At 40.4% G+C, this 14268-nt stretch overlaps 1 protein-coding gene across 1 annotated transcript in view; it reads right to left on the bottom strand.

The window, feature by feature from the left end:
* The window catches only part of LOC113916120 (adhesion G protein-coupled receptor E4-like), a 98777-nt gene that overhangs the window by 19585 nt on the left and 64924 nt on the right, over positions 1–14268 (bottom strand). Inside the window, exons 10-14 of the mRNA XM_027582015.2 lie at positions 12507–12701; positions 4406–4641; positions 2413–2479; positions 1736–1827; positions 380–560 (exon numbers count right to left, since the gene is read on the bottom strand). Coding sequence (XP_027437816.2) covers positions 380–560; positions 1736–1827; positions 2413–2479; positions 4406–4641; positions 12507–12701 — 771 coding nt within the window. The remainder of the gene's footprint in view (positions 1–379; positions 561–1735; positions 1828–2412; positions 2480–4405; positions 4642–12506; positions 12702–14268) is intronic.

Here is a 14268-nt window from a genome sequence, read left to right as displayed (position 1 = left end):
GTAGAGCACGGTGGCCATCTGCAAAAGAGAACAGAGATCTCACCAGAACCCAACTGCACAGGAACCCTGAACTCAGATTTCCAGCCTCTAGAATTATACGAGAAATTTCTGTTGCCCAAGGCACACAGTCTATGGTATTTTGATATGTCATCCCCAGCTGACAAAGGCGTACTCTTAAGAGATAGGTGGAATGTGAAGGTTAGTCAGATGTTAGTGAAACCCAGAGCACACAGCATACCAAATCATCACCTAAAACCTCCTTTCAGAATAAGGAAACCCCAAATACAAATATGAAATGTCAGAGAAAGGTGAGAATGGGAACAGCCATTCAATAAGACTTTGAGAGTTGGCTATTGAGAAACAAAATAATTAGCCTTACCTGGCGATTAAGGAGACAGTGTACCACAAAGAGCAAAACACCCTGCAGGATATTGATGATGGTGAATATGTACGCAATGACTGATCCAATCACCTTCCCGACCTCTTCAATCATAAAAAGGCCAAGGCCCCAAGAACAGCCCAGGATAAATAGCTGAGCAATGGCTTTAAATGTCATGACTCTGAAAAGGAACAAGAGCAATAATAAGTATCATTCATCACTATGTGTTGGGTGCTGTGCTATATGCTTTGCACATATTACCTGATTTAAACTTCACATCAACCCCATGTGCTTAAGCGACCTATTCAAAGTCATACAACTCGAAGATGAGGCAGAACCCATGTTTTCCATGGCTGCTTCTGAGAATAATGCTTTTTCCTATTCTTGGAAGTGATTTATCTGCAAGTCTTTTACCTGGATCTGCTGGGAGATGTGTGGAAGTGCCTTCTGGAAATCTGTATTGGAAAATGTGTTAATGATGATATCATGACTTCAGAATAGAACATGCTGTTGTGTTTCTTCAAAGGAAAGTTGTGTTTTATAAAACAGAATGGGGTTCTTAGCGGCAACTGTCTAGGAGAGATGACATGTGTGAGTGTGTGTTTGTGCATGCACACAGGGGTGTGAGCCTGCACTCATCAAACACGTGTAGAGGGATGAAGAAATGCCAGGAAGGGTGAAGCTGTGACCCTCCAAGCTGAAAACACTAAGGCGAAGAGATGTTAGGTTGGTCTGATAAGTAGATGAGATCAAAGCCAGGGTCTGAAATTGGAAAGATAGTCCTTTAAGTTTTGTCCACATGACTCACCAATGCCAATTTTTGCCCACCCTTGGGTAAAATAAGCACTTGCTCCTCTTATCAATGGGGGAATGGTAGTCGTGCCCACCACATAGATTAAAATTATGAGCATTCAGTAAAAGAATATTGGTAAATTCCAAACATCTACTAAGTTCCTAGTCGATGTTAGTTGTTCTTATTGTTATTTTTAATCATTTAGATCAGCACAGTAAGAACTGGGTGTCTACAACCAAGGATAATGGAGGGCAGAAGTGGGTGGACTCACGGGGTGGTGGAGGAAGGATAATGTTGATACTCTTGGCATGAATTTCAGATGAAGAGTTTTCTACACAAAGGAGGCACCCAATGAATATTTGTTGAATAAAGAGATCAAGGAGTACATTAAGCTACCTGAAATTTATAGTTTTTACTTCTAGAAGTTGTACCGCACACACCCTTTATCCAGTACCATGAAATTTTATATCAGATTTTTGTATAGGTTTTTCTTTCCCAGGGAGAAAGAAAAGTAGCCCTGTAGGAAAAATATGTGGATACCACTGATTCTGGGACCTTCTTACCTGGTGTCCTGAATGGTAGAAACGTCTTTATTGAGGGAGGAAAGTTTGCTTCTCAAAATCCACAGAATTTGGAAGTAGAACACCAAGTTTATCTGTGGACACAGAATGAAATATTGACTTGGAATTTTATTTTGAGGCCGTGTCGTGCAACCCAATTTGAGGTGGACCTAAGTATCTTTTTTACAAAAGATACAGGCTTCATAGGATGTTTTGCTCTGGTCTTTTATACAGCATATTGTGTGTATATGGACCTGGGGCACTTGATACTTGATTAGGGTGACTACATAATGTATCATTCAAATCAAGATGCCTTGAAAGTGAAAGATTACTATTAATGTCTATACCAGGACAATGGATGTGATCAGGAAGTTGTTGGCAAACAGGAGAACATGTCACTCTGTGCAGAGTAGATACTTGCTAAATGCTTGTTGAATGAACAAACATAGGTTTTTTACCAGAATCCCCTGCAGAGAGTTATATTATATCACAGCAACAAGTAATCCGTAAGGGAGCAAAGGAAAGACATATGAAGATAGTGTTTCTAGGAAGAGGCGTTAATCACATCAGGCTATATTTTCTTATCTTCACTTCATTTCCATTTTCACAGCAAGAAACACACTCCATGTTTGGCCAACCAGGGCAGACACATCCATAAATAACTATCATTAGTCACTCACCAAGATAATGACTGCCACTGGCCCCATGAAACTCCAGATGAACCCTTTATCGAGCTTGAGCCAGCAGCTGTTGAGAGAAGGGTATGCATGAGCTGCGTATTTCTCAGAGGGCAGAGAGCTTGAATTCAGACTCCCGTAGCAAGATCCAACCAGTGCTGGGAACCATTTTGCTCAGAACCTAGATTTTAGATGCAATCAGACATGGGTCGTCATCTGACACAAGCTGTATGCTCTAAGCCTCAGTTTCCTCAAGTGTAAAGTGGGGGCAAACAGAAGTATTGAAAAGATTAAATGATTACAGTGGCTATACGCCAAGTCTTGAAACCAGCTAGGGTCTCTCCTCTGACTTTGTTCTTCTCTTTCAATATTGTGTTAGCTATTCAGGATCTTCTGCTTCTCTATATAAACATTAGAATCAGTTTATCATTATACACAAAATAATGTTTTTGGGATTGAGATTGAGAATGCATTGAATCTATAGATCAGTTTGGGAGGAACTGACTGACTTCTTGACAATATTGAATCTTCCTATCCATGAACATGGACTATCTCCCCATTTATTTGAATCTTCTTTGATTTCTTTCATCAGACTTTTGCAGTTTTCCTCATATAGATCTTGTAGGAAAGATCAAATGAGGTAATGTGTACATAGTTTTTGAGTATGGTTCCTGGCAAAGAGGTAAGCCTCAATAAATAGTGCCCCAAAATAATGATTTCTATCAGAAAGAGAGTAAAATTAGTAATTTAACTACAGCAAGAAAACCTACCAACACTAAGTATTTTCCATGTACCAAGTACTCTGTTGCCCAAATACTTTTTATTAAATCATGCCTTATGTTGGCAAAGATAGTATAAATTATCCTGAACAAAGACCGGGCAGCATAAAACTCAGAAATGTAACAAGCAATTGCCAACACTCAGTGAGCAGAAAAGCTCTGACACTTAAGTTCTATTCCAAGTGTTACAAACGATCACCCATAGTCCAAATCCAGTCCACCCCTTGTTTTTGTAAATAAAGCTTTATTGAAACATAGCCATATCCATTCATTTATACATGGTCTATGAATTGGCTGTTCTCCCACCACAAGGGCAACATTGAGTAATTGCCACAAAGACCATATGGTCCGCAGAGACAAAAATAGTTATCATTGGCCCTTTATAGAATATTTGCCAACCCCTGATCTACGCCACTGTGAGATCTCCAGAATTGTTCTGGCAGGACATAGGGTTCAGGCTGGAGACAGGACATCTTTTTTCTTCAAGAGAGACACCTTCATCATGTTGTTTTAGCACATGCGTTCCTACTCCCTAACCGAAGCCCCATTGCCAAAATACTAACGTCCTCAACTAACCTTGCAGAGCTTTGTAAACTTCTTAATGAGGGAGAAATTCCTTTAGTGAGGAATTCTGATTAATTCTCTTTTTAGCTGAGACCTTAAGAATGTTTCTTAGATGCACTAAGACCCAGAAGTCCCATGTATGAGGTGATGAACAGTGCTGGCCCCACAGGATCATGGGGAGAATGAGACATGATATGCACTATCTCATGCATCACAGGCCTTCAAGATTTGTTGCTATTGTTGTTACTTTTTACATTTTGGGATGAATCTCAAGCTCTTCAGAATCCTCTAGAACACAGAGGCCACAGGTGGGCTTTTCTGTCCCTGAATTTCCTGAGTGTACCTTTTTTCCCTAATGTCCTGAAGTTGTATTCAAAATTTTATGTGTAAGTACATTTGTCTGAAAGGTATATTTCCTTGTTTGGGGAAATAGGCCCTGGATTTCACCAAAAGTCTCAAAAGGATCCAACTCCAAAGATGCTGAGAATCATTCCTCTAGGAATTTCTAAGAGAAAATAGAATTATGGCTTAAAACTGGACTGGTTTTGTGAGGTATAATTCACAACAGGAAATGGACTGAAATGTTTTTTGATTTCAGATCATGTATCAGCCACAGACGCCACTTCCACCATAAAGGCACACATCATGCTTACTGAGTATGTGATCCATAATTTTGGGGTCCTACTATTGCAGACACAGCCACAATGAGAACTGGAATCCCATAGCCGAAAGGGTACATGAACTTCTTCTTGAATTTGCCTGCACTGGTGTAGTTGGCCACCTTGAGATTCCTAATGGTAAGGAAGAGGTGCAGCCCTTCAAGGAACATCCAGGTGAAGGAGGCCAGGTAGAGGTAGTGCAGCACCCCTGCGATGATGGAGCACAGCACCTGGAGGGGAGACAAGAGTTAGGAATGTGGTCTGTGACTGATCATGTCCTCAGCACTTAGCATTTCCTGAATGTTGGCCTACATTTTCAATTCTAACACCTGTGACATTTTGCCTGGAGGCAACACATTTTTGGGGAGCTCTCAGTGTCCCTTGCTTACTCCACATATGGAGCGGGCTAGAAATACCAAAGAATGAATGCCATGGGAACCGTCCTCAGATCCATGACAGACGAGAGTTGGTAGATGAATATTCCATGGCCCTTTCCCTTTGGGTGGGTGTGATGGTTAATTTTATGTGTCAACTTGACTGAGCTAAGGAATGCCCAGATAACATATAAAACAGCATTTCTGGGTGTGTCTGTGAGGGTGTTTCAGGAATTATGAATTAGCATTTGAGTAAGGAGACTGAGTAAAGAAGATCACCCTCACCAGTGTTGGTGGGTATCATGCAATCCAACTGAGGGCTAAATAAAACTTTTATGGAAGAAGGGAAAATTAGCTGTCTCTGCTTGACCTGGGATATCTCCAGCTTGATGTCTACAGATCTTATAATCTACCTTGTAGTTAGGAGACATTCATGGGGCTATTTATATAAAAATTCATTAAAATGAAACAAAATTTAAAAGTCAGTTCCTCAGTCACAGTAGCCATATGGCAAGTGCTCAATAGCCACATGTGCCAGGGGATACCATATTAAAGTGTTCAGATATAGAACATTTTCACCCTCAAAAGGAAGGTCAGCTGGAAAGTGCTGGTTTAGAACTGTGTGCCCTGCATTAAGTGAAGGACACTCAGGTTCTTTTCTATAACCTCACAAAACCTGGGAGAAGGAAAAGATGGCGGAGGAGTAGGGGACCCTATTCCAACTGGTCTCCTGAATTGAGCTGGATATCTACCAGATCATTCTGAAATCAGCCTGAGATGTAAGAAGATATATCTGGATTTCTACAAACAGAATATCGCAGGCAGTTGGTTTCGAGGTATGAAGCGGGGAGCCGTGATTTCGTAGGCAGATATCGGAAGATAAATGGAAGGGAGAGGGAGCCATGGGGATCCTGCACCGCCGGTGAGGGAAAGCCTCCTGCGCTGGGGACAGGGCACAGACTCGCAATCACAGACAAGTAGCGGTGGAGAAAGGACTTTAGGGGAGCCCCCCAGACTGAAACCTGGGATGGCAGAGCCGTGCATATGAACTAGGGGCAGCTGGCAGTTTTAGAAATTCAAAGGGCAGAGACGTGCCCTTGTCTCCTGACCTGGAGGTGAGGACTGGGAGCCCTGCTGAAGGGCACACAACCCAGGATTCTGCAGTTTATGGCAGCACAGACAGAAACAGAGATAGTGTGGCCTGGAGAGCTCACTGAAGAACAGACTGCGATCTCTCTGCTCTGACTCTTGGAAGAGATGTAGAAAGCTGCCAGGGAAAGCCACCAGAGAACAAAAGCCCCATCCACCTCCCCACAGGGGGCAGGGCAACTCTGCCCAAACAGGGTTGCCTGAGTAACAGTGTGGCAGGCCCCTCCTCCAGAAGACAGGCTGGGAGAACAAGAGGCCAGCAACCCTAAAGTCCCTATAAAACAGGTGCATCTTGCTTGGGTTGTAGTAAAAAACTTAGACTCTCTACATTCCCTCAACCACCCTTCAACAGAATGACTAGAAGGAAGAACCCCCAAAATAGGAAAGACTCAGAGACTGTGACTTCTGCCACAGATTTACAAATAGATACAGATATAACCAAGATGTCGGAAATAGACTTCAGGGTAACAGTTATGAAGACAATAGCTAGAATGGAAAAATTGATTAATGGCAACATAGAGTCTCTAAGGGCAGAAATGAAAGCCGAACTTAAAAACGTTATCAATGAGATCCAATCCAATCTAGATAATCTAACAGCTAGGGTAAGTGAGGCAGAAGAATAAATTAGCGATCTAGATGACCAACTGATGGAAAAGAAGGAAAAAGAGGAGGCCAGGGAGAAACAACTCAAAATCCATGAAAACAGAGTCAGAGAAATAAGTGACACCATGAAATGTTCCAATGTCAGAATTATTGGAATCCCTGAGGCGGTGGAGAGAGAGAGAGGACTAGAAGATATATTTGAGCAAATCATAGCTGAGAACTTCCCTAATCTGGGGAATGAAACAAACATTTGCGTCCTAGAGTCAGAGAGGACCCCTCCCAAGATCAAGGAAAACAGGCCAATGCCCCAGCATGTAACAGTAACACTCGCAAAGCTTAGAACCAAAGAAACCATCTTAAGGGCAGTTAGGGGGAAGAGATTCCTTATGTACAGAGGGAGGAACATCAGAATAACGTCAGACCTATCCACAGAGACCTGGCAAGCCAGAAAGGCCTGGAAAGACCTATTCAGGGTACTAAATGAGAAGAACATGCAGCCCAGAATACTTTATCCTGCAAAGCTCTCATTTAGAATGGATGGAGAGATGCAGAGCTTCCAAGACTGGCAGAAACTGATAGAATATGTGACCACTAAGCCGGCCCTGAAAGAAATATTAAGGGGGGGTTCTATAAAAGGAGAAAGACCCCAAGAGTGATACAGAAAAGAAATTTACAGAGACAATCTATAGAAACGAGGACTTCACAGGCAACATGATGACAATAAATTCCTATCTTTCAATAATCACTCAACGTGAATGGCCTAAATGCTCCCATAAAATGGCATAGAGTTGCAGATTGGATAAAAAGACAGGACCCATCCATATGCTGTCTATGAGAGACTCATTTTGAACTTAAGATACATCCAGACTGAAAGTGAAAAGATGGAGATCCATCTTCCATGCCAAAGGACCTCAAAAGAAAGCTGGAGAAACAATTCTTATATCAGACAAATTAGATTTTAAACTAAAGACTGTAGTTAGAGACACAGAAGGACACTATATCATTCTTAAAAGGTCTATCCAACAAGAAGATCTAACAATTGTAAATATCTACATCCCCAACATGGGAGCAGCCATCTACATAAACCAACTGTTAACCAAAATAAAGAGGCATATTGACAATAATACGTTAATTGTAGGAGACCTCAATACTTCACTCTCCGCAATAAACAGATCATCTAAGCAGAGCATCAACAAAGAAACAAGAGCTTTGAATGACACACTGGAACAGATGGACCTCAAAGATATATACAGAACATTCCACCCTAAAACAAGAGAATACTAATTTTTCCCGAGTGCACATAGAACTTTCTCTAGAATAGGCCACATACTGGGTCACAAATCAGGTCTCAACTGATATCAAAAGATTGAGATTATTCCCTGCATATTCTCAGACTATAATGCTTTAAAACTGGAACTCAATCACAAGAAAAAATTTGGAAGAAATCAAACACTTGGAAGCTAAAGACCACTCTGTTCAAGAATGTTTGGGTCAACCAGAAAATCAAAGAAGAACTTAAACAATTCATGGAAACCAATGAGAATGCAAACACATCAGTCCAAAACCTATGAGATACTGCAAAGACAGTTCTAGGGGGAAATACATAGCCATCCAAGCCTCACTCAAAAAAATAGAAAAATCCCGAATTCACCAACTAACTTTACACCTTAAAAAACTAGAGAAAATGCAACAAATGATGTCTAAGCAAGGCATTAGAAGAGAAATAATTAAGATTAGAGCAGAGATCAATGAATTAGAAACCAGAAACACCATAGATTAGATCAATGAAACTAGAAGGTGGTTCTAGTTTCTAGAATTAATAAGATCGATAAACCACTGGCCAGACTTATTCAAAAGAAAAGAGAAAAGACCCAAATTAATAAAATTATGAATGAAGGGGGAGAGATCATGACTAACACCAAGGAAATAGAAACAGTTATTAGAAATTATTAAAAACAACTATATGCCAATAAATTAAGGAATCTGGAAGAAATGGATGCCTTCCTGGAAACCTATAAACTGCCAAGACTGAAACAGGAAGAAATTGACAACCTGAATAGACCAATAAACAGTAACACGATTGAAGCAGTGATCAAAAACCTCCCAAAAAACAAGAGTACAGGGCGTGATGGATTCCCTGGGGAATTCTACCAAATATTGAAAGAAGAAATAATACCCTAATGTTCCTAGCAGCAATATCTGCAATAGCTAGCCAAATTGTGGAACGAGCTGAGATGCCTTTCAACAGATGAATGGATAAAGAAGATGTGGTCCATATATACAATGGAATACTACTCAGCCATCAGAAAGGATGAATACCCAACTTTTGCATCAACATGGATGGGACTGGAGGAGATGATGCTAAGTGAAATAAGTCAAGCAGAGAAAGTCAATTATCATATGGTTTCACTTATTTGTGGAACGTAGGGAATAGCATGGAGGACATGAGGAGAAGGAAGGGGAAAATGAAGGGGGAGAAATCAGAGGGAAAGATGAACCATGAGATACTACGGACTCTGAGAAACAAACTGAGGGTTTTAGAGGGGAGGGGGGTGGGGGGATTTGTTAGCCCGGTGATGGGTATTAAGGAGGGCACGTACTGCATGGAGAACTGTCTGTTATACAAAAACAATCAATCGTGGATCACTACATCAAAAACTAATGATATATTGTATGATGACTAACATACCATAATAAAATAAAATAAAAAAGAAATAATACCTATTCTCCTGAAGCTGTTTCAAAAAATAGAAACAGAAGGAAAGCTTCCAGACTCATTCTATGAGGCCAGTATTACCTTAATCCCCAAACTAGGCAAAGACCCCATCAAAAAGGAGAATTTCAGACTGATATCCCTGATGAATATGGATTCCAAAATTCTCAATGAAATCCTAGCTAATAAGATCTAACAATACATTAAAAGGATCATTCACCAAAGAAGAAGATAGCAGGAGAGGAAGAATGAAGGGGAGTAAGTCAGAGGGGGAGACGAACCAGGAGAGCTGATGGACTCTGAAAAACAAACTGAGGTTTCTGGAGGGGAGGGGGGTGGGGGGATGGGTTAGCCTGGTGATGGGTATTGAGGAGGGCACATTCTACTTGGAGCACTGGGTGTTATGAACAAACAATGAATCATGGAACACTACACCAAAACAAATTATGTAATATATGGTGATTAACATAACAATAAAAAAAGGATCATTCACCACGACCAAGTGGGATTTATCCCTGGGATGCAAGGGTGGTTCAACATTCGCAAATCAATCAATGTGTTAGAACACATTAATAAGAGGAGAGAGAAGAACCATAAGGTGTTCTCAATTGATGGAGAAAAAGCATTTGACAAACTACAGCATCCTTTCCTGATTAAAACTCTTCAGAGTATAGGGATAGAGGGAACATTCCTCAAGTTCATAAAATCCATCTATGAAAAACCCACAGCAAATATTATCCTCAATGGGGAAAAGCTGAGAGCTTTTCCCTTAAGATCAGGAACATGTCAAGGATGCCCACTCTCACCACTATTCAACATTGTACTGGATGTCCTAGCAGCAGCAATCAGACAACAAAAAGACATAAAAATGTATTCAGATTGGCAAAGAATAAGTCAAACTCTCTCTTTTCGCAGACGATATGATACTTTATGTGGAAAACCCAAAAGACTCCACCCCCAAATTACTAGGACTCATACAGCAATTCAGTCATGTGGCAGGATACAAAATCAATGCACAGAAATCAGTTGCTTCTTATACACTAAAAACGCAACTGTAGAAAAAGAAATTAGAGAAATGATTCCATTTATAATAGCACCAAAAACCATAAGATACCTCAGAATAAACCTAACAAAGGAGGTAAAGATCTATACTCTAGGAACTACATAACACTCATGAAAGAAATTGAAGAAGACACAAAGAGATGGAAAAATATTCCATGCTCATGGATCGGAAGAATAAACATTGTTAAAATGTCTAGGCTACCCAGAGCAATCTATACCTTCAATGCCATCCCGATCAAAATTCCAATGACATTTTTCAAAGTGCTGGAACAAACAATCCTAAAATTTGTATGGAATCAGAAAAGGCCCCGAATAGCCAAGGAAATGTTGAAAAAGAAAAACAAAGCTAGGGGCATCACGTTGCCCGATTTCAAGCTATATTACAAAGCAGTGATCACCAAGACAGCATGGTACTGGCACAAAAATAGACATATAGACAAATGGAACACAATAGAGAGCACACATATGGACCCTCAACTCTATGGTCAAATAATCTTTGACAAAGCAGGAAAAAATATGCAATGGAAAAAAGACAGTCTCTTCAATAAATGGTGCTCAGAAAATTGGACAGCTACATGCAGAAGAATGAAACTCGACCATTCTCTAACAGCATACACAAAGATAAAATCAAAATGGATGAAAGACCTCAATGTGAGACAGGAATCCATCAAAATCCTGGAGGAGAACATAAGCAGTAACCTCTTTGACATCAGCCACAGCAATGTCTTTCAAGATACATCTCCAAAGTCAAGGGAAACAAAAGCAAAAATGAACTTTTGGGACTTCATCAAGATAAAAAGCTTCTGCACAGCAAAGGAAACAGTCAACAAAACAAAGAGGTAACCCACAGAATGGGGGAAGATATTTGCAAATGACACTACAGATAAAGAGCTGGTATCCAAGATCTATAAAGAACTTCTCAAACTCAATGCCCAAAAAACAAATAATGAAGTCAAAAAATGGGCAGATGACATGAACAGACACTTCTCCAAAGAAGACATACCAATGGCTAACAGACACATGAAAAATTGTTCATTATCATTAGCCATCAGGGAAATTCAAATCAAAAGCACATTGAGATACCACCTTACACCCGTTAGAATGGCAAAAACTGAGAAGGCAAGAAACAACAAATGTTGGAGAGGTTGTGGAGAAAGGGGAACCCTCTTACACTGTTGGTGGGAATGTAAGTTGGTACAGCCACTTTGGAAAACAGTGTGGAGGTGCCTCAAAAAATTTAAAATAGAGCTACCCTATGACCCAGCAATTGCACTACTGGGTGTTGACCCCAAAGACACTGATGTAGTGAAAAGAAGGGCCATATGCACCCCAATGTTCCTAGCAGCAATGTCTGCAATAGCCAAACTGTGGAAAGAGCCGAGATGCCCTTCAACAGATGAATGGATAAAGAAGATGTGGTCCATATATACAATGGAATACTACTCAGCCATCAGAAAGGATGAATACCCAACTTTTACATCCACATGGATGGGACTGGAGGAGATGATGCTAAGTGAAATAAGTCAAGCAGAGAAAGCCAATTATCATATGGTTTCACTTATTTGTAGAACATAAGGAATAGCATGGAAGACATTAGGAAAAGGAAGGGAAAATTGAAGGGGGGGGAATCAGAGGGGTAGATGAACCCTGAGAGACTATGGACTCTAAGAAACAAAACTGAGGATTTTAGAGGGGAGGGGGTTGGGGGATGAGCTAGCCAAGTGATGGGTGTTAAAGAGGGCACATACTACATGGAGCCCTGGGTGTTATATGCAAACAATGAATCATGGAACACTACGTCAAAAAATAATGATGTATTGTATGATGACTAATGTAACATAATAAAATAAAATAAAACTTAAAAAAACTCACAAAACCTATTATATGATTTCATGCAAGTTACTTCCTCTGCTTGAGCTTCAAGTTTGCCATGTTAAAATAAATTAGTTTGACTAGATATGTGATTTTCACCATTTCATAGCCAGGGAACTCCCTTCTAACCCTTGTTCCCCAAGACCCATTATTGATAGCACAAAAAGGGCAACTGTTGGCAATGGGGGTTTAAAACTGTCCACCAAAATTTTGGGACCTTCCTTCCATCTTCATACATTCTACCTTTACTTAGGCTTTCGGAACATAGTGGCAAAGCCACTGGAAATGTCACAGAAAAGTGAGTCTGAGCTAATTCTCCTACCTTGGGCTCTGTCCAGTCAATGCCGGTGAGGAAGAGCAGGTGGGCCAGGAAGAGGCAGATGGAGAGCTGCAGGTGGAGGGAGGTGCTGGTGTTCTGGATGGGTCGGCACAGGAGAAAGGTGAGGGCTGCCAGGAAGAGGCACAGTAGAGAGAGGCTCAACCCCACATATGAGATCACAGTCAGCACAGGATCCACCTATGAGCCACAAAATAAGGAATCCATTATTGTTTCCAGTTATGCCGTTATGTACCTGATGGATGTCCCAGGTCTGTCCCTGAAACAAATGACTTTAACTGTCTGAGATCTGGTGTCCCCATATTTAAAATGGTGGCAGTATTACCGGCTGGTTGTGTCTCCCACACACAAATTAATATGTGTAAGTCCCAATCCCGGCGACTTCAAAATATGACTATTTGGAGACAAGGTTAACTGAGTTACATAATGTCATTAGGGTGGTGTCCTGATCCAATAAGATTGGTGTCTTTATAAGAAATTTGGAAACAGACAGGGAGAGATGGAAGACCATGTGAGGACACAGGAAGATGGAGGCCAAGGAGAGATGTGTTAGGGAAAAAACAAGACAAAACAAAACCTGCCAACACCTTGAACTTGGACTTCCAGATTCTAGATCTGTGATAAAATAAGTTTTTGTAGTTTAAGCCACCCAGTCTGTGGAAATTGTCATTGCACCCCTGGCAACCTAATATAGTCATTAAGAGCATTTTCTACACAGGGCTGTTGGAAAACTGAAATCACCAAACTGGTATGGTCCCAAAGAAATATCACAGGAGCATCATTCTCAATAGCCAAGATATGGAAGAAATCTAAATATTCACTGATGGATGGATGAGTAAAGACATTGAGGTGTATATGTACAAAGGAATATTACTCAGTCTTAGAAAAGAAGGAAATCCTGCCATTTGCAACAACATGGATGAACCCTGAGAACATCAGGCTAAGTGAAACAAGCCAGACACAGGAAGACCAGTATTGCATGATTTCACATATAAGCAGAATGTAAAATAGTCAAACTTACTGAGTTTGAAGGAGAGAGTAGAATGTTGGTTGTCAGGGGCTGGGAGGAGAGGAAAATGAGGAGGTGTGGCCAAGGGTCACCAAGCTTCAGTTATGCAAGCTTAATGAGTTCTGGGGATCTAATGTAAAGTGTGGTGGCAACAGTTTACAATGCTCTATTGTATACTTGAAATTTGCTAAGAGGGTAGATCATTTTCTTTAATTTTTTAAAAAAGTTTTAATTAACATATAAAGTATTATTTGTTTCAGGGGTACAGGTCTGTGATTCATCAGTCTTACACAATTCACAGCACTCACCACCATAGTACATACCCTCCCCAATGTCCATCACCCAGCCACCCCACCCCTCCCACCCACCTCCACTCCAGCAACCCTCAGTTTGTTTCCTGAGATTAAGAGTCTAAGAAGGTAGATCTTAAATCTTCTCATCACATGCACATATGATACGACACCCACATAGAAGTGATGGGCAAGTTCTGTAGCTTGACTGTTAAGATTTTGTCATAATGCATACACATATACCAAAAATTCAAGTTGTTCACCTTAAATATATACAATTTTTATATGTCAAGGATATCTCAATAAAGAGGTTTTTTTTTTCAAAAAAGATATATCCTTTGAGGTAATCTTACATATTCTAGTAGCCCCATTAAAATGTAAAAGAAATTTGAAAATAATTTTATTAATATTTTTTCTTTAACCCAATAGTTTCCAAATATTATCAGTT

This window comes from Zalophus californianus, chromosome 1, assembly GCF_009762305.2.
Source record: "Zalophus californianus isolate mZalCal1 chromosome 1, mZalCal1.pri.v2, whole genome shotgun sequence".
In the NCBI taxonomy this organism is placed as follows: domain Eukaryota; kingdom Metazoa; phylum Chordata; class Mammalia; order Carnivora; family Otariidae; genus Zalophus; species Zalophus californianus.
Note: the sequence above shows the minus strand (reverse complement) of the source record. Positions and strands in the feature narration are given on the sequence as shown.